General features: G+C 41.3%; 1 protein-coding gene across 1 annotated transcript in view; it reads left to right on the top strand.

Annotated features, from left to right (window-relative positions):
• Window positions 1-19625, top strand: part of LOC106181362 (NACHT and WD repeat domain-containing protein 2) — a 33902-nt gene extending 14277 nt beyond the window's left edge. The window contains exons 4-14 of the mRNA XM_013565729.2: window positions 6390-6506; window positions 8302-8505; window positions 8871-9015; window positions 10890-11446; window positions 11944-12404; window positions 12689-13357; window positions 13662-14544; window positions 14922-15058; window positions 15665-15788; window positions 16064-16285; window positions 16524-19625. Coding sequence (XP_013421183.2) covers window positions 6390-6506; window positions 8302-8505; window positions 8871-9015; window positions 10890-11446; window positions 11944-12404; window positions 12689-13357; window positions 13662-14544; window positions 14922-15058; window positions 15665-15788; window positions 16064-16285; window positions 16524-17807 — 4803 coding nt within the window. The 3' untranslated portion in view covers window positions 17808-19625. The remainder of the gene's footprint in view (window positions 1-6389; window positions 6507-8301; window positions 8506-8870; window positions 9016-10889; window positions 11447-11943; window positions 12405-12688; window positions 13358-13661; window positions 14545-14921; window positions 15059-15664; window positions 15789-16063; window positions 16286-16523) is intronic.
• The last annotated feature ends 230 nt before the right edge of the window (window positions 19626-19855 follow it).

Below are 19855 nucleotides of genomic sequence, written 5' to 3'. Positions count from 1 at the left end.
CATTATGATAACACGATTAACCTTGTTTGACCACGACTTAATTGCCAAGATGTTGTAGTAAATCATCGGTATTTCCTTTGTGTTTAGTATTGGTGCGTTTTCTACTGCGTGTAATGCATCAGAGCACAAAGGTGAAAATAACAGGTCACAACATGACAATGTTTTGCATTTTCACGGAAAATTTTCAATTGGGGGGAGGGGGGGCGCTGTGTAATTTTTTTTTTTTTTTTTGTCCATTACGCTCAAAGTCACAGGGGGCATGGGACCTGTTTCACAAAATAACTAGAAAATTATAAGTAATGCATTTTAGACAAAGAACTTTAACTCAGCTTAATCATTTTTTGTGAAATGGGCCCCGGGTCCGACTAGGGGCGTGGCCGTGGTTATATATTGGCGTGGCCTTGTTTGGGTGTGGGCGTGGCGGGGGTTCCCCATGGGTCTAATAAGGGGTCCTCTGACCCTCCTCTGGAATCCAAGCGTTACTCATCTAACAGTCCTATATTGGCGCAAAAACAGCCGTGATTATGACCCACATATCCGTGGTGCATGTAGACAAGACCAGCTAGCAAAGGGACACATAACAGGTTAATGTTGACCGCGTGTGAACGTTTACATAGCGTGTTGGCCGGGCGCTAAATTCTGTGTTTTAATGGATGGGGAACCATACGTTTAATGGCATCATTCCTGAATGTAAATGTGTCAAAATACGCGTGCGAAATTGATGTAAAACATCTCTGGTTATTTCCCTTTTTTAGCGTAGTAGTAAAATCGACAGCAGATGAATGTCACGCCGTCAATCGTCCCGTAAAATCTTACTCAATCAAACTCGTAAACGCTGACGCAAGCATATCGAATTTAGAATGCAAAGCGCACGTCAAAACGCAGTGCAATGTTTGTCCTTGCCATCTGAAACAATTGTTCCTTGCCAAATCGGTTTTAAATCGTCGCAATCTATCGTTATAATTTTTCTGTATTCTGTGATATTCTAACGACCCAGGCATGTTATACGTAATGGCGTGGGTTCCATTGAGTATCTAGGGGCTAATTTCAGAGTCCGTGCATTTCATGACGCGTTATGTATTTAAGATAATTATTTTCGCTTAGGAAACGACATCTGAAAGCGTGTGGGTTCAATGAAGAGCGATGTAGTGTAATTTAGATTTAATTATGAAATTTCACGAACGGCAGCAACAGCAGCAGAAAAGAGAGAGAGAGAGAGAAAGAGAGAAAGAGAAAGAGAGGGAAAGAGAGAGAGAGAACTATACATGGTTACCTACACTGTGTAACTTTTAAAGAATTGTTTCAAAAGTTGCTTTAAAATCTTATCACATTTCATGCACAGAGGTAACATATTCATGGGCCGGTCTCAATCTGCATACAGGCACCGCAATCATACTAATAAGCGCTTAAAACTGTTATTCATTTATTTGAAGGAGTCGATGAGGTCGTTAATTGAAGTGTAATTAAAAATCATGAAATAGTTCCAAAAGGTTACGTGCCAATAGATGAAATGTACCGGATAACTTATGCACTTTCTAAAATTGCCTTCTGAACGATCTGCTGAATTGATATTATTCAAAAAGCAAACCATGACACCTCGTTTATTAAAAACATTTTAGAGTGACCTAGAACAAATTATAAAACGGAGAAATGATAAAACAATGACATACAGCGCCAGATTTTTTCTCAGGAGTAACAGAGAAATTTCAATCCAAAATACTGACAGAGAGATGAGTAAAGCGTTTCCTTTAAAAAACTCTCTTTATTTGTCAGGCAATTTGGTTGCAGAAACGTATAACACTACATTGTTGAAGTCAAAATTTCCAGATTTTACTTCATAAGCTACTTTTTGATAAAAATAGTGATTTGAATTTGCTGGTTGCAGGCCTGACATTTTGAGTATTCACTAGAAGTGTGATTATCTAATATAAACGAGGGCAGATAGACAACACTGGAGACAAACAGTTGTATCCATTGTCCTTGTGTCGTCTTACGTGCGTATGACCTAATTCCTTTTTTTCCTTTTCTTAATCTTGCATTACATTCCCAAACAGAAACGGCAATGCACTGAGTTAACTTAAAGATGCATATAAAGTCAATTTTTTGTCTCAAAAACCAACCAAATGCCAGCATATAGTTTCAAGTAGTATAAGTAAGAGAATTATCAAAAGGCATTGTTTAATTTTACCCGAAAATGATGTTGAACGGATTTTTCTGCTAGCATTCTATGCTGTATGTCAATGGGGCAGAAAAGTTGGTCACGAAAGTAGGTTAAATTTTCGACCAAAAATTTAAAGAAAGGAGCAGTCAAAAGCTCTTTTACGGCTGATCGAGTGATCTATTCAGTTTATCCCTTGCCATGTCGAATTTATTTGAGTCGTATAAGAAAGTAGTAGAAGTGGTTTACATGTGTTACTGGGAATCCACGCTCCGCCGATGCTCGGATTGTATGTACCTCCATACAGTTGAATTTTTGCAATTAGTTTTTGCCAAAGAAAGGTGAGTAGTAGCCTATAAATTGATCCGATTTCAACAAAAGGTTTGATAGCTAGTGGTGATTACCGTTGACCTTAAATATATTAACAAAGCACTAGGTTATTTACGTTCGAAGTAGTTATTGGACGGTCGTGCTTACTGCAGCTACAAATCCCAAAAACGTGCCAAGCGCGACAAAAACCGTGGCTGTTGTTTGGTACGCCAACTTGAAGCGCGATTTATTTTCTATGCGCCTGATTTGCGGACCATTCAACAACACACAGACATGACAAAGGACAGTTTGGCGTTTTCATGATAAAGGTAATTCCGTGGATGGCGATCTAAAACCTGACAATCTGAAAAGTGATTCTCTGTGTTTGGGCACGGTCGACTGATCCTGAGACATATCGGCGTCCCAGCAAAGTGGTTTTAAAAGATGTATTGAAGTAACGTGTCAGAAAGTGCTGTTACATTATACACGTTGAGGCTTGTCACACAAGTGAAATATAACTCTCCTTGGGCTTATTTCACTAAATATAACTTTAGCTCGGAATATGTTCATTACTTAAAGATTAAAATTTGGTCTTATTCAGTCAAAGTAATTTAATTTTATTATAGAGAAAGTAAGTGTTGTCCCGGGACATTCTTTTATAAAACAGCATCCATATTTCATTTAACTTCAAAACTATCAATAAATGTTGAGTCAGGCAAGATAAGAATTTTGGTATTTAAGTTTTCACTAACTTTTGGGCTAAAATTTCTTCCTATAATGGGTGTAACAAAACTGAAGGTCTGTGTAACAGAAAGCAAACCCTCCATTTAGTTATTGTCATGAAGAGGGCCAGTTTGGATGCACATGTAAAGGTCTGTAATTAAAGTCGATAGCCTTTGAGCCGTAAAAAATGTATCTCATCCTGCACCACGCCATATGATGTTAAAGAGCACAAGGGGACGATTTTAGTTTTAGCAAGCCCCTAAGAGGAGGGAAACATTAAAAAACGTTCATATGTGTTAAAGCTGGTGCGCTTTTTACGAACGCCGTTAACAAGCGGTATGACCTGGTGCTATAGCGGGAAAGCTGCCGAATCAAATCAGTTTTGGTCGCTTTTACTGATAAAACTGTCCGGAACGTAATGAGTCAGATGATTTCAGATGCTTTTATTTTCATTTTGGTTTACAATGAGATTACGTCTGACTTCACCTGTGAAGTTATAGAGCACAACCAGAGCTAAAGCGGTTCACGCTTTGGCAGTTTTGGTTTTGAGTAGTCTTTGTCACTTCTAATGGCCATTGTGGGGTTGCCCCGGGTATTGTAAGACAATGCCAACAGTCTTGAGAATCGAGGCCCGAGGGGAGTGGAGGGTATTGAAAAAATTAACAAAATGTAAGATCGGGTGAACAAGAGCGATGACGTGACTTTCGAAAAAAGTGACTTGCTGATAATCCCACCGTGAAGACAAAATTCTCAGATAAAAGGGTAGTATTACGTACTTGGCGCAATCCCGGTTTAGCGTATATTCAAGTTTGATCTGTTGTGTAGCTGGTAAAGAACAGAAATCAGTGACCATCCACACCTAAGCGTCATTTAAAGAACCTTTAAATGAAGAGTAAGGAAGTGTTATTGACGAGGCAGACTTTATGATAACGACCAACAAAATGTTGTTGTCAAATCGCTCACTCGTGCTAAACTATATCGGCTTTTTTTGCAAAAGGTAATTTGCCGGGACCCACGAGAGCCTGCAATCGTTTTCGCGCCTTCCTAATCACGTGGCCAACTCGTATCTTTGGGTTGGTGACAGGCCTCATCCGGGATTCGAACTCGTGACTACTCGTGACTCGTTACCATGGTAGATGATGTGTTTGGATGTTTTTTAACAGCTGTGCACGCTACCGATTGCGCCGTGAGTGACCCGCCCACCCTCCGTAGGTACGAGTTTCCTCTTATAGTAACCAAAGAAAAGATTTAGAAATGATTTCCCGCAACAAAAGTCACGCTGGACGTTCTGGAACTCGAACCCTGGTAGGAGCGACGAGCTGCATCCAAGTCAGCGAAGTTACCGCGGAGCCGCGGATGCTTCGTTGGGAAGCTGCTGATCAAATGCAAACTTTCTACCGTGTCATGAAGCGGGCCAGTTTGGATGCACATGTAAATGTCCGTAATTACACTTGATAGCCTTTGAGCCGTAAAAAATGTATTTCATCCCGCACAACGACAGTCCCCGAACATCGTCTTATCATTGAACGTTGAAATAGATTATGTTCACGAGACCTTGTTTGAGAAGCAGACACGGAGCGTTCCTAGATAGCTTCCCTTTTTTACTATGACTTTGTTTTGAGCTGAGATTTAGTTTGGTATAACCTATGATGTTAAAGAACACAGGGTGACGATTTTAGTTTTAGCAAGCCCCTAATAGGAGGGAATCATTAAAATACGTTCAAATGTGTTAAAATTAGTGCGCTTTTCACGAACGCCGTTAACAAGCGGTATAACGTGGTGTTTTAGCGGGAAAGCTGCCGAATCAAATCAATTTTGGTCGCTTTTACTGATAAAACTGCCCGGAACGTACTGAGTCAGATTATTTTAGATGCTTTTATTTTCATTTTGGTTTTCAATGAGATTACGTCTGACTTCACCTGTGAAGTTATAGAGCACAACGAGAGCTAAAGCGGTTCACGTTTTGGCAGTTTTGGTTTTGAGTAGTCTTTCCACTTCTAATGGCCATTGTGGAGTTGCCCCGGGTACTGTAAGACAATACAAACAGTCTTGAGAACCAAGACCCAAGAGGAGGGGAGGGTATTAAAAAACTAACAAAATGTAAGATTGGGTAAAGCAATAGCGGTGACGTGACTTTCAAAATAATAATAATAATAAAAAGTTATCTTGCTGATGAAAGAGCAGTATGACGTACTTGGCGCAATGCCGGTTTAGCGAATATATAAGTTTGATCTGTTGTGTAGCTGGTAAAGGATAGAAATCAGTGACCATCCTCGCCAAAGCATCATTTTAAGAACCTTTAAATGAAGAGTAAGGAAGTGTTATTGATGAGGCAGACTTTATGATAACGAACAGCAAAATGTTGTCAAATCGCTCACTCGTGCTAAACTATACCGGCTTTTTTTGCAAAAGGTAATTTGCCGGGAGCGCCGGACAAACTGGAATTCGAACCCGGGTAGGAGCGATTACCTGCATCCAAGTCAGCGAAGTTACCGCGGAGCTGCGGATGCTTCGTTGGGAAGCTGCTGATCAAATGCAAACTTTCTACCTTGTCATGAAGAGGGCCAGTTTGGATGCACATGTAAATGTCCGTTATTACAGTCGATAGCCTTTGAGCCGTAAAAAAATGCATTTCATCGAGCACAACGCCAGTCCTCGAACATCGTCTTACCATTGAACGTAGAAATAGTTGACGTTCACGAGACCTTGTTTGAGAAGCCGACACGGAGCGTTCCTAGATAGATTCCCTTTTTTACTATGACCTTGTTTTGAGCTGTGGTTTAGTTTGGTATAACCTATGATGTTCAAGAGCACAAGGGGAATTTTTTATTTTTAGCAAGCCCCTAAGAGGAGGGAATCATTAAAAAACGTTCAAATGTGTTAAAGCTGGTGCGCTTTCCATTCCACAGTGGCTGTTAGGCGGACGGTTCACGCAGAACGGACCGTGCACGTGACACCGGTGTAACAAAACTCAGAATCAGTGTAACAGAAACTCCGCCCTCCATATGATTATAATGGTTAAGGTTAGCCTGAGCCTAGTGGGGCAAAATGTAGGGCAATGCTTACCTGTAAAAATGAATGGGTAACGAAGTCTATGTCATGGGGGACTTTATCTCGCGTCACACCGACTCAACGTGTCTCTTAAGCCAATTCCCTTGACGCATATCTGACCACTGACAATTCTTGTCTTATTTTCCAGGTTGTGGACATGCGCTGGGGTGTCCGAGACGAGGCTACAGATGATCACATGACCACCGATCTCTGTATGCAGGAGATTAGCAACTGCCAGAGATTATCAATGGGGCCAAACTTCGTGGTAAGTTCATGCCGTCATTGACAATTATCATACCCGTACCTCAGTTTTGATTAAAGAACTTCAAACAATATACAGATGGAGTGGGTAGTTCTAGAAATTCATTTAAAGAAGCGGAAAAAATGACTTTGACGTGTTCGTTTGGCCTCCATACGCGAACTCATACGTGATGAAATAATGCACCAGTTGTGTTCGGTGCAACAAACAACGTATAAACTTGCAAGCGACCAATTGTAAAAATGCATACTACTCTTCTGCAAAAAAGCGAGTATCATACCTCCCAAAACCTTGTATGTACCGGTACATGCTACACTCATCGTGCTTGGGGCATTCCGCCATTTGAACTAAGCGCTGTAAGGCACAGCTGTATTTTACCAGTACAGCTGCACATCCATTGGATACACGGAGGCCAACATTCTGGCAGTGCCCACTTGGCCTGAAGTTCAGGGCACCATACAAGTAACTGAAATTTCAAAGCAGAGGAAGTTCCTGGGTTAATTATTTAGTAACAAAGCCAAGTAAACGGCGCACTTACTATCTAATTTACATCGGGATTCTTGATAATAGTATAAACTGTCTTCTGAGATTTCAGAGTGCAAGTGAACTTGACCCTTTTGGTCTCCCAATGGAATTCCCGCCGAGTTCCCTTAGTCTAATGCAACACAAAATGTACGGAATTACTTACCGGTTAATTAAATCTAAGTTAATGAGAAATTGCACCATTGCTTTAGCTTTGTCTGCGAGGCGAAATTCATCAAGTCTGTGAATTAATTTAAACTAAGATCGTTGCATTATTGATTAAAGTGTGATTTATGAAAGTTTTGCCCTGTGGCGCTTTAGTGTGAAAGAGAACGAGATTTATAGGACACAGCAGACACGGCGAATTCATTTCCTGTTTCAGATTTGGTTGGTCGTGCTGCTGTTTTTAGTATTGACCAAGAGTGAACGAATAAGTTTTTAGGAAGTGTTTGTCAATCGAAACGTAATGCATGTAGAACTAAATTCTGGTGGTAAGTGTTAGCATATCACCCAAAACTAAAGAAAAAATCAATAAATAAAATAAAATTGAAAATAAAAAATAAAATAAAATGAAAACGGGGATTAAAGAATGTATTTGTGAATGCATGCACAGAGTGCAAGGAATTTTCTGCAGGAATTTTACCTAAATGTGTACTGCGCTACCTATGTCCTAGGGCGTATTCCCATAGATTTTAGATCGATCTGTCCCCATGGGGAGTCTCACTAGATTACCGTCAGATAATCCGGCTTAAATGTCCGTCCCGCCTACTACAAGCTGTAAGGGGGTAATTAACTTTCGTGCCCGCTCGGCTGAAAGCTATTTAGAGTGAACCCCCAGGGAGTTAGGTCGATCTAGTTGGATTGATCTGATCTCTGGGAATAGAGTCCTAGTTGCGCCAGATAAACAATGTATAGCACAGAACAGATATTCTAAGTATGAAAACAAACTCGCTGACAGAACCGGGCTCTCCCGACCCCAGCTGCTGCTGCTATCTGCACACACGTTCTTATTTTGATACACGGTGTTCACAAAAGTACATGTAAACTAGGGTTAAGAGATTAAAAAAATTATTCTGCTTCATAGCAACGTTCACACTGTGCTGCATACGCATACACTTTATTAATGAGATATATAATCTAATCTAATGTTACTGGTGGGTTAATTGCCCAAATGCTGATGAAATGTTCCATGTCTGATGATTTTATTCAATGAGCAAAATGAATCTCAAACTACCGAAACTAATAACAGTCGTCTTCTTTCTCCAATCAATTCATTTAGGTGTTACTTGGGCAGAAGTATGGCTACCGACCTATACCAACGACAATCCTCGCGTCAGAATTCGAGAAACTGCGAGAGTGTATCAAAAACGTCCCCAGTGACCTGGATCTCATTGACCTCTGGTACAAACGTGACGACAATGCTGTTCCACCAGTGTACATTCTACAACCAATCAGCTCGATCCTTACAAATTTCAATAACAAGGTGAGACCAATAAGTATGGATAAAATTGCCATATCGGATTTTAAAAAGAAATGTTAAACATGTTTACAAAAATGTGCACAAGTCTGACACTTAAGGCCTAGCCTGAACATGATACAAAAACTGAAGTTGTTTTTGGCATGCTTCTCTATTTGTACCAAGAAAAAGAAGGTCTTTGTTGTCTATCAAAATAAAAGAACGGAAACAAAATATGGAAGTCAATGGATAATAAATGCATTTAAACATTTTGCACTGCTGGCGTGTATGGGCTAGAATATCGAGTATTTTTACGACATTAATTTTTTAAATATTCATTTAGATTGTTCTTGTGCTTCTCATTAATCTAGTTTGTCTTGACTTGCTTGTAGCGCCACCAGCGGCTCCAGGAGGCAGATCAGAACACGTGGTGGGAGACCATGGGCAAGCTGCAGAGAATGCTCCGAAAGGCGGCGCAAGTGATGTTCATTACCAAGAAACTCAACAAGGAGCAGATGCACAACTATTTTATGTCAGGTAGCTAGACCTCTTTGAATGAAAAACAAGACACCAACCCCCTAAAACCAAGAACAGATTTACATAAAAATCTCGTTATCAGAAAATGGAGATAGCCAAAAGCGATATGTTTATACAGTGGTGGGCCCAGGTCACAATAAGGCATGCCCCCCCTCCCCCACCTTGGCCCCTTTCCCCTTCTCAAAACAGTATAACATTCGAAACATGACAAAATCTATAATTTTGCGTCCCTATACTTTATTTATTACATTTTTGATATATCTCTGTATTCTTCCTTTACACACACAAAAAAAATTTAGGAAGATGCCAGATTTCCAGATTTAGGAAGATGCCTCATCTTCTGAAGTTGTTGATTGTCGGAATCTAAATATTTAGTAACGTTTATTGGTTTATGTTTGATATAGACGAAAGGTACAAGATCGTTTTTATAAAAATGGTATAGTCCTACGCAGCCGTTCCCAGTGTAGCTTTTCATTGTTTTGAAGTAAGTGTAATTATTAAAAACAGTCGTTGTCTTACCATTTTTTGTACCAATGGATATCAACACCTTAATTAATTTACTTCAAGGATAAGTGCCCTGAGTTGATGATTTATACGAATGCCTCTTACAAAAAACTAATAAGTACGTTTTCGGAATAATTTGAATACGTCACATCAGTATTTGCCTTTCATAAAACGAAAATTTCCTGTCGATTTTTACATTAAGTACAGTGTAGCTTATGAGTTCTATGGAATCTTAATTTATCAACGTCACAGAAATCTGCAAAAAAAAAAAAAAATCAGTCAAAACTTATTTTCCGAGAAATCCGTTTGCGCTCAACTATGCCTTATCCGCATGGACAACTTCTGTGCATTTTAACCCAATCTCTGTGTTGCTAGGAACAACAAATTGTTAATCACGGTAATTACCAAGAACTTTATCAAACCACTAAACGCCGGGGCGTGTCTTCAATGGGAAGCATCCGGTTTTCCAAGACTCGCGTAAGACTAAATGAACAGTTTATTCAACACGCAATCTCTTGTAGGAACCTTTTTACGTAGACCAGCTTACACCGAGGAAAGCATTTATTACGCTGTTGGCTTGTATAAGAATCCATAATCCATTTACATGGGAATGTCCGTTTCTAGAGATATGTTGGACCAAGTGCACGAGTGTCTAAACTGGAGATGATTCAGTTTACAAGAAACACGCTTTCGCCTATTGAAAGGGCCAGTGATCACATACAACAGTTGAAGCAATTTTTCAACAGACCATACCTTTTATCTGTCAGTTGTCTTATAGAGCTTGTGCATTTCGGGTACGCATCTTTGATAAGACTAAAAGGATTTAGCGTGTTGATAGTCATTACACCGGTTCGTATGACACGCTTTACTGGTTTTGTGTTCATTTGCACTTCCAGTTCTTAAGTTGCTTTTTTTCCCATTCGTCCTACGGCTTGAGAGATGGCGATTAGCGACGCTTAGTCGTCCCATGCTATTAGAACATGACCTGTGCTACACGTCATTACCCACATGCACTTTGGACCTCTACGTGAAGGTTTGGCTTTTCTGGACCTATCTATGGCTCTCAGTTGGGCGTGGTAAAGGTTTCCCCGTGATGCGTGGTTATTCCTAGGTCTACGTGAGGCCAAAGTCCTACCCACGTGGCACTGTTGTTGGGTGAACCCAAACCTTAGTATTTTGGGGTATATCCGTATGTGGTACCTATGTCGGGGGTCAACTTAGGCCCACTTATCGATACCCGAGGCCCTATGGATGTGTTGGAAGGTTTTTTAGTTATTTGAGGTGTAAATGATTATGTTTTTCTGGATATTTTTTGCCTAATTTATGTGTTAGAACCTTGATATTTTCACTCATATTTATTGTTATTTCAGTGACAGAGCGAGAGATACAGCACGGCCTTTTATTGGCTGAAAATGTAGAAGAACACTGCCTGGCATATATCCGCAATATCAAAAATGTGAACATAGCTCTTCTCCGATTTGCTTCAAAATTTGTTGACATTGCCGCCAGAAGCGTCGACAACGAGGCTCAGAAATACCTGAACGCTCTCCGGGACGAAAAGATTCCAAAGAAACTTCCGGCTTCAAATATCGCGAGATTTGAGGTTGAATGGAGCGGAAAGGAAGGAATTGACAAAGAGGCTCACGCGGAATATTTAAAAGAGTTCTGCGAGCACTATTTCAATGACATCATACGGCTCGTAGACCAGGCGATGGATAGACACGAGCAGTTGACTAGCGATAGCGTGTATAGTGACGTATTGCAGCATCTTCACGCCTGTGAGACATTTTGTAAAGTGTTCCAGGGACGTGAAGAGACTGTAGAGAAAATCCACCAGTATATCATGGGAAGTTCGGTGGAACCACTGGTGCTAAGCGGAGAAAGCGGGTGCGGGAAGACGTCCCTCATGGCCAAAGGGGCTAGTAAGGTATGTTCATATTTGTCATTTTTGGTTTTCTGCTTTTCAAACGTAAATCTTAATGGTATTAAAGTCTTTCATACGATAACAATGTAAAACTAACGTAAAAAAATATTTAAACAATCGTTCATCTAGGAATTTTAGAAGATGACATTATAGTTGAAGGTTTAAAGCAAATCACTAATTGATCAGGTGTAAAAAAAAATATTTTTGTGTTCACTTATAGTATGAATGGAGTTAGATGACGAAAATAAACTCCTATACTGGACCCTTCCTAGAAACGTAAACACGACGTTTCTATGATACCACAATGCCTTCTCCAGGTGAAATGATTTTGGGTTGTCATCAGTGTCATATGGTGACAGTCTACGCAGGATGTCGGGTCCTGGGGGATCTAAGATTTGTGCACTGTGTGTGTGTATATGTGGTGGTGGCGAGGTACTAAGGACCACAAAATTCACACCTAACACAATGTACCAAAGTCACATGCTTCTTTTCTATTCCAGGTACCTGACTGGTACCCGGACACAGTGGCCCCAGTCATGATCATCCGTTTCCTGGGAACTTCCCCTGACAGCTCCAGCATCATTCCACTACTAAAAAGTCTCTGCCACCAGATAGCGCACGTCTACTGCCAAGACATGACCGAAATTCCAAACGAACTTGCCCCCTTGTGCCAGCATTTCAAGAAGCTCCTGACGTGCGTGACTGAGTTGCGCCCTCTGGTGATATTCTTAGACTCATTGGATCAATTATCTGGAACGGACGGGGCCCACCAGTTGGCATGGTTACCGATGAGTCTTCCGAAGAATGTCCGCATCATAGTCTCTACGCTTCCGAACTATTTCAGCATTTTAGACACCCTGAAGAGGATGATATCGGAAGAGGGGAATTTCGTTATCATCACTCCTCTTGGTCAGGACCTTGGAAGTGCCATACTGAGGTCGTGGTTGGGACGTGCAAATAGGTACTTGTGTGAAACTATCCCCTTATGTACGACAAAATAGTTTTTTTGTCCCTTGTGTAAAAGTAATATAGTTTTATAACTAAATATAAACCCTTGGAGCGTGATTCATATCCCAATGTCATGGTTTACCGTTTAGACGAGCAAATATATAGGTATTTGTGTAAAGTATTCCTTAATATGACGAAAAAAGTTTTTGCTCTCTTCTTCCTCTCTTGTGTAAAAGATTTGAGAGTGCTTGGTATATTATTCATATTGTCATATTATTTATAAATCAATCATTTAAGGTCAATCACAGAGGAGCAGTGGAAAATCGTCAACGAGGCAATCTCAAAGTGTAATCTCCCTTTATTTGTGAAGCTGGTCTGTGACGAGATCTGCCGCTGGAAATCCTATAGCAAGCCGCAACTTACGACTCTATGCTATACAATCCACGACACCATCATCAAGCTCTTTGACAGAATTGAGATCCAGCACGGCAAAACGTTGGTGTCTCACGCACTCGGGTACATCACGGCGTCCAAGAGTGGCGTCAGTGAGGCAGAGCTCGAGGATCTGCTCTCTTTGGACGAAAAGGTTTTGAATGACGTCTACCAGTACCATCTGCCGCCAGTGAGGCGCATCCCACCGCTGCTTTGGACCAGGTTACGGAGTGACCTCCCTGGGTACCTGTCTGAAAGGGAAGCAGACGGGGTCAGCGTGGTTAACTGGTACCATCGCCAGTTTATCGACGCATCTCGTGAACGCTACTTCCGAAATCTTAACTTCCTCAGCGAGATACACTCGAACATTGCCGAATATTTCCTGGGGACTTGGGGCGGCGGGAAACCAAAACCATTTGAATACTCAGATTTGCAAAGACAAAGGTTTGGACTCGAGGACAAGTACGGCGAAAGTGACCGAAAACTGCCGATCCAACCTGCTATGTTCTATGACGACCAGGGTAAAGTTACCAGGTAAACCACTGATTGAACAATTACAAACCACTTTGATCTATCTCTTGGTGATTGCCTTCCATTAAGAGAGATCTCCATATGCTTCCCTTTTCCAGCCCCTCTTTCATCCCACCCCAATTCAAAGGATATTAGTTGTACGTAGGATTTATAGCTTGGCGTAGATAAACCCTTTATTACTACAAAGAATAGCACTGCGCATAGGTAAAGAACATATATTGTAGACTTACAAGACAGCATCGCATACACTGTGCTTAAAAAGGTGATTGCTAATGAACACTATTGTGACATTTTTTGTTCCCTGCAGGTACAACTTGCGCAAACTCAGTGAGCTACCCTTCCAGCTGATCCGATCCCACAGGTACGACGATCTCTACCAACACTGTCTCTTCAACTACCAGTTCCTCCTGGCCAAACTCAGCAGCATGCCCCTCCAGGCCTCCCTACAGGACTTCGAGGACGCCCTCGACTATGTCTTCGACAAGGACACCAAGTTGCTATCGGACACCTTGCGGTTGTCCGGTTCTGTCTTGGCCCATCACCCGGCCATGCTGGGTCCACAAATAACGGGGAGGTTGCTGCCGTATTATAACACGCACCAAAAGATACGGGCCTTGATTCAGCAATGCGATAGTGTCGGGGTGCAGTACTGCGCGCTGGTCCCCTCATACCATTGCCTCCACACTCCCGGAGGGCCACTGCAGTATAGCCTAGAGGGACATCCGTTTGCACCTTTTGGGATTGGCGTGACGTCAGACACCCGTTACCTCATCTCAGTCTCCAACCGGATTATAATTTGGGACTTGAGCACTGGGGAGGTGTTCCGGACCGTGATACCAGGCATCGAAGGCATTATGCAGAATTTGGGTCTCAGCCCCAACGACAAGATGGCGGTGGGGTACACCAATAACAACCAGGTTGTCATCTGTACTATAATGACTGGGGATTTCATGCTGCTTGAGAAAGTTGTAGAGGGTTCCGAGCCAATTCTGGGGAGTTCTGTCAGCAACACGCATTTTGCAGTGTACACAGCATACGAGTGGTACCTGTACACGATGGATGCGGTGCTCGTATCAAAGGCCCAGGTTCCCAAAGAGTCGCCATTAATACAAATGCATCTTGGGAATGATGGGCAACACGTGATGGTGCTGAAGAGTGGAGAGGAGGATGATAATGACATGACGTTTGAGGTGAGTGTATACCTGCGATACCAGCTGTGCTGCGTCAATAACGAAGACTCGCGTGGATATCACATTTATTTACCTTATGCATTGAAGTTAATCACGAACGTAAAAAATTCATTTGAAGTGAAACATGGCAGCTCCAGGAGTGGGAGTGGGGTACAACAGTACCAGTAAAAATATCTGCCACGAGACAATTATTAACAAGTAGTCGGGTCTCTTTTTGCTGTGCTCTGGTCCATTGGTTACCTCAGAAAGTAAGAGGAGACGTGCCAGGTGTCCTCTGCATCCTCTCCCTTTGGGTCCCCCCGTTAACTTAAAACGAGTTTTGATTAATGCATAACATGATCAGTCAGTTAACAAGTCTTTCACATTCTTTGCATCAGGTGCAAAATGGGACAGTGGACTCGTTCGAATTCCACAGTGCAATGGCCATCGCTCAAGACATGTCAACCATATACTGCTGTATTGAAATCAGCGACAACTGCGTCGCCGTCTACAAGAGAGACAACGGAGCCTGGAGGTAGGTGTCCTTGTATAATCATATCAAACATAATGCCACATCTTGTGTTACAGTAGGCATAGCCGGTTAAGATTATTTCCCCCTCTAAAAGATGTTATAGCACTAGGAATTAAATATTCCGGAATGCAGAACTAGATCTCAACTACTGCAATCAGCACGATGTCACTTTTACAACCAGAATGATGCTTTAGATAGATATACCACGAATGTTGAATTATTTAACTCTAAACAATGCACATGGAAGTTTTACCGCAGATAATGAATATCCGGTATTTTCAGCAATTTCCCTTCATCCCAAGCCATACCTTACCCACATTGTTCTGGAAACAGTGATCTTACAACAATTTTCACCGTCTTGTGAGAGATTTACCATAATCAGTCTCCTTGTGGCTTATAACTAAAAACGCGTTTTTATACATATATAGTATGTATAAAGATCGTAATTTTATGAACAGTAATGCATATCTTGACCTTTAGGAATTAACATGAAAATTGAATTTGTGCTATACAGGCCGCATTCAGAACAGTGTACTTACGAGTCCGAGGGTCAAATATAGAGATCGATCGCACTTAGTGTGGTTTTAACCCATTCCTAACCATCCCTAGGTACAACCGTACCCTGGACGAGAACCACGACCCAGTGTTCGCCCTGACTCTGTGCGAGGAGGAGACGTATCTCGTGGCCACCATAGCGTCCGGGTACAAACTGTGGGATCTGAAGACAGACAAGGTGAGGGGAGCAATGATAGGTTACTCTAGCATTACCCGGGAATAGTGAGGATAGGATAACTCATGCAGTCACTTTTGTATTTCTGTTATTTATGCATTATTGCGCTATGTCAGGGTTTTCAACAATATGAACAAGGTAGCATGTAATGTTTTATTTTGAATATTACGCCTGCGTACGTGTTGGCTATCAAGCATTTATTTCAAAATACAATGCTGATTGATTACATAACAGGTGCATTTTAAAGTGAATAGGCCCTTATCATAACTTTTTTAAAGGTCAAGCACCTGAAACTTCCGTCTGGAATCCGGAACATTCCGACCAAGAACCAACTTACCGGCGTCGTTAACTTCACAAAGCACAGCTATTTCGTGGTGGCGGGTGTGCGGAAGAATCTCTATGTCTGGGACGTCAAGAACGGGAATCTCGTGAAGACCCTTGATGCACATTTCGGGCGTATAATTGCGCTACAGGCTGTGACGTCCAACAACATGAATAAGGTAGGCCTGCTGGTGGTTTGTAATTATAATTCAATTTTAGCCCAAATTATTGCATATTCAGTTGGACATTGATTTAGATATAGCAATTGTTTTCAACACATTCTGTCATTTTAGCGAAAAGGAAGGACAGATTATCAAAATGCAAGTATTTATTTGGGCTTTTGCTTATCTTTTTCTACCATTTATGTGAACTTGTCTCATTTCATGAATAATCACTTTTGCTGATATTTTATCACAGGTAATCTCTTCTTCAATCGACAAAACCATAAAGGTGTGGAACTTCGACAACATCTACGAGGATGTTCACACAATAGACCGCCACGAAAAACCCATAGAATCTCTCAGCCTGGCCAACTACGCTTATTTGGGGGTAACAACCACCCGGAACAACATTGGGGTATGGAATCTCGAAAACGGACACCTTCAGAAGATTCTCTCAAGCAGTTCCCACAGTTCCATAGTCACGCATGCGTGCATAACGGCGGAAGCTCAGTACGTCATCAGCGCCGAGTCAAACAACGTGTTTATCTGGGACCTCCCGCAGGCGAAGATCGTTCGGCAGGATCCGGAGAAGGAGGTGCTTCAGCTGGAGTTGAACGAAGGGGATGAGAAATACACGGTCATCTCTCGCTCTGCAGGCACCAAAGCCCGCGTGACCTGCAGGACCATACCCGAAGGGGACACTGTATACAGTTTTGAGTATAGCTTCAAGAAGTTCAAAAGGGCGGTGCTAAGCAAGGACGGTGTCTTCGTCGTGGTCGCCGCTGTGCAAAAGAATGACGAAGTTCTGGGCGTGTTTCAAGGCAAAACGGGTGCCTTCATCTACAATGTCCAGCTGAAGTATAACAGTTACAAGGAATTCACCCAGTTAGTGGCAATGCCCAATGAACCCACCCAAGTTGCACTCATTGACTCCGAAAAGGGCAACATTTTTGACATCAAGAAAAAATCTCTGGTACGCTCCATCCCCAAATGGAACGGACTCTGCACGCAGAACGGTAAATACGGGCTATACGCCCCCTCTCGCGGCGGGTTAGAACTTCTGGATCTCAAAACGGGGAAGGTGGCCAAGACCTTAATCCCAAGAGTGGCCGAGGGAGTCTTCAGCGTGAACTGTATGTTCACCAAGAATGACCAGCATGTCATCTACTACCACTCCGGTCACCGCACTATTCAGGTTTTCAGGGTCACGGACGGTAAACGGATCGCCAATTACAAGGCGCATGCGGATATCACCGCAATAGCGGGCACTGGTGGCGGCTCCTCCATCGTGATTGGGGCCGTTGACGGCAGCTTGACTATGCTTACCATTGCCGATCCCGACAGCCTGGGAGGCGAAGAGTTTCTGCAGTCCTTGCCAAGCCGACAGAATTACGTCTCGAGTCCTGGAAGTAGTCCCAAGCAGGGGAGCGCTACCGGACGAGCCAATGGAAAGCTGAGTCTAGATGGCGCTATGCAGGTGTCACGGTTTGTTGGCAAGGGACGAATGGCGCAGAAGTCACGGGCATGTGTTATTTCGTGAGGGCGTTCCAAGTTTTGGCCTTAAAACCGGGTGCTGGTATATCAGTAAGACCAATATAACAAACGACAAATTTGACAATGCGAAAAACTTGCCATATGTAGAATACATTTTAATGGATCCACCTCTCCCTCTCCCCTCCCCCACAGTATCAGTGTTGTTCTTAATGTCTGTGCGTATGTGGTCATGCAAGTTCGAGTCTATCTGCGTTATAGGACGACGGTAGAAAATTGCCAGTCTAGAGAAATCCCTCTGTAGACACTCCGTGGATGAAATTCGATTTGATTTAAAGTGGATTTCTTTAGAGGCATAACACAAGAACTGTTATATACAGGAATAGTAATAAGCCTCTCTGTGAACACGTTTAAGACTCGGCCCAAGTGCGTGTCCGAATACCTGCTATTTTTTGTGTGATAACATTCCATGTTTGTACAAAAGGGTCCACGTACCATGTACAGTACAGTATATGTACCAACTATTACAAGTTGTATACCGTCGTAATCTTACTGTAATTCTTGATAAAAGCACATAATGCGCTTTAGACCGGTACCTTAATATAGCAAAAACGAACCAATTTCCCTCGTAATTTCTAAGATATAACATATCCAAAACCGTTCACAGAATTACGCTTTTATTTAGTAATACACGTATGTTTCTAGTTCCGAAAACTGGTTTATTTATGGTAATTGTATCAAAGGCTTAGGATGTGGTAGGCCTTGTTGTTAAAATGAAAACTGCTGATGCCGAGGAAAATTAGTTTTATTTGCTATATGTAGAAATATAAACATCTAAAGCGCACTGTGAGCCTTTGAATAATGTCGACGATATGGCCTCTCCATGACAAATCTGTACATTTCTTTCATAGGTGCTGAATATAAGGTACTCCACGTGTAAATATACTCTTTAATTTATTAATTAACTTATGAAATACATAGTTTTATATCAACGTGTTTTTGATTGTCAACAAACAGTCTTTGTGGATAATGTTTATTGGTTACATGTATATGCTATATACGTTTAGGCGTAAAAATTCGAACATGACAATGAAACTAAGACCATTCATTCTTTAGGTTTAAGATTTAGCTGTACAGTAAATGTTCAAATTCCATATGGCAACATTATAGGCTATACGAGGAAAAACACGTGTTTCTGAGTTATGGGATTAGTTTTTTCAACGAAGATCTCTTTAAAAGTGGAGTCAAATGTTACTTGTGCAGTCCTACGTTATGACTTGCGTACTTAATGCAGTTGTTTAACCGGACTGAGGTAAAGCGAAAAACACTGAATATATGCATTGTTATAAAGCACAGGAATTAATTAATTTGCAACTTTTCGTGAAATCCTGCAAAATATTTAGATACAAGAAAAAAAAAAGAGGAAAGACCTATTGAAGTAGAATATAAAGGAGAGACGAATGGCTGGGGAGAAATACTCAATGAAGACAAAATTCAATGGTGCAAACTCTCTGAACTTTTTTGATATTTGATATTTTCTGTGCACTCAAACACCTTACTTGCAATGGTGTGTTCTAACCATATTAAAATGTGTTAAAATCACGTTTAAATATTTTGTGTTTAAAATACGATTCTTATTGACAACATGACCTGTTTACTTATTTTTATTACTGAAAATTCATACTGTTTATCTTTTAGATTCAGATATGTCGGAAAGATTCACCGAAGTTTTTTTATTATTATTATGTTTTATGTTTAGCTCTGCTCCAACTGAATTATGTGCCATAAAGAATATTATCATATATTTTGAAAATCTCTATTTGTGGAATTCGTAATCTGTGTATAGAAATAAAAAAACATCGTTAGACTTTTGTCTTTTTTATTTAATGATTCGTTAACGTTATCAGCGTGCTTGAGAACTAATTTAGGGGGAATTGATTTTTAAAACACATTAAAATGGTTGGCAGCTCACAAAGGTCAAATGTATTGTGAAAGAAACATACGAAATCAAAATTATGGTGAAAACAAATGGCTAACATTCAGAAAAATAAGAAGACCAATAAACTACCAAAAGTTATGAGCAAATCATTTTGTTCA

The sequence above is a fragment of the Lingula anatina genome, chromosome 5, assembly GCF_051362555.1.
Source record: "Lingula anatina isolate TDL-2025a chromosome 5, LinAna3.0, whole genome shotgun sequence".
Classification (NCBI taxonomy): Eukaryota; Metazoa; Brachiopoda; class Lingulata; order Lingulida; family Lingulidae; genus Lingula; species Lingula anatina.
Note: the sequence above shows the minus strand (reverse complement) of the source record. Positions and strands in the feature narration are given on the sequence as shown.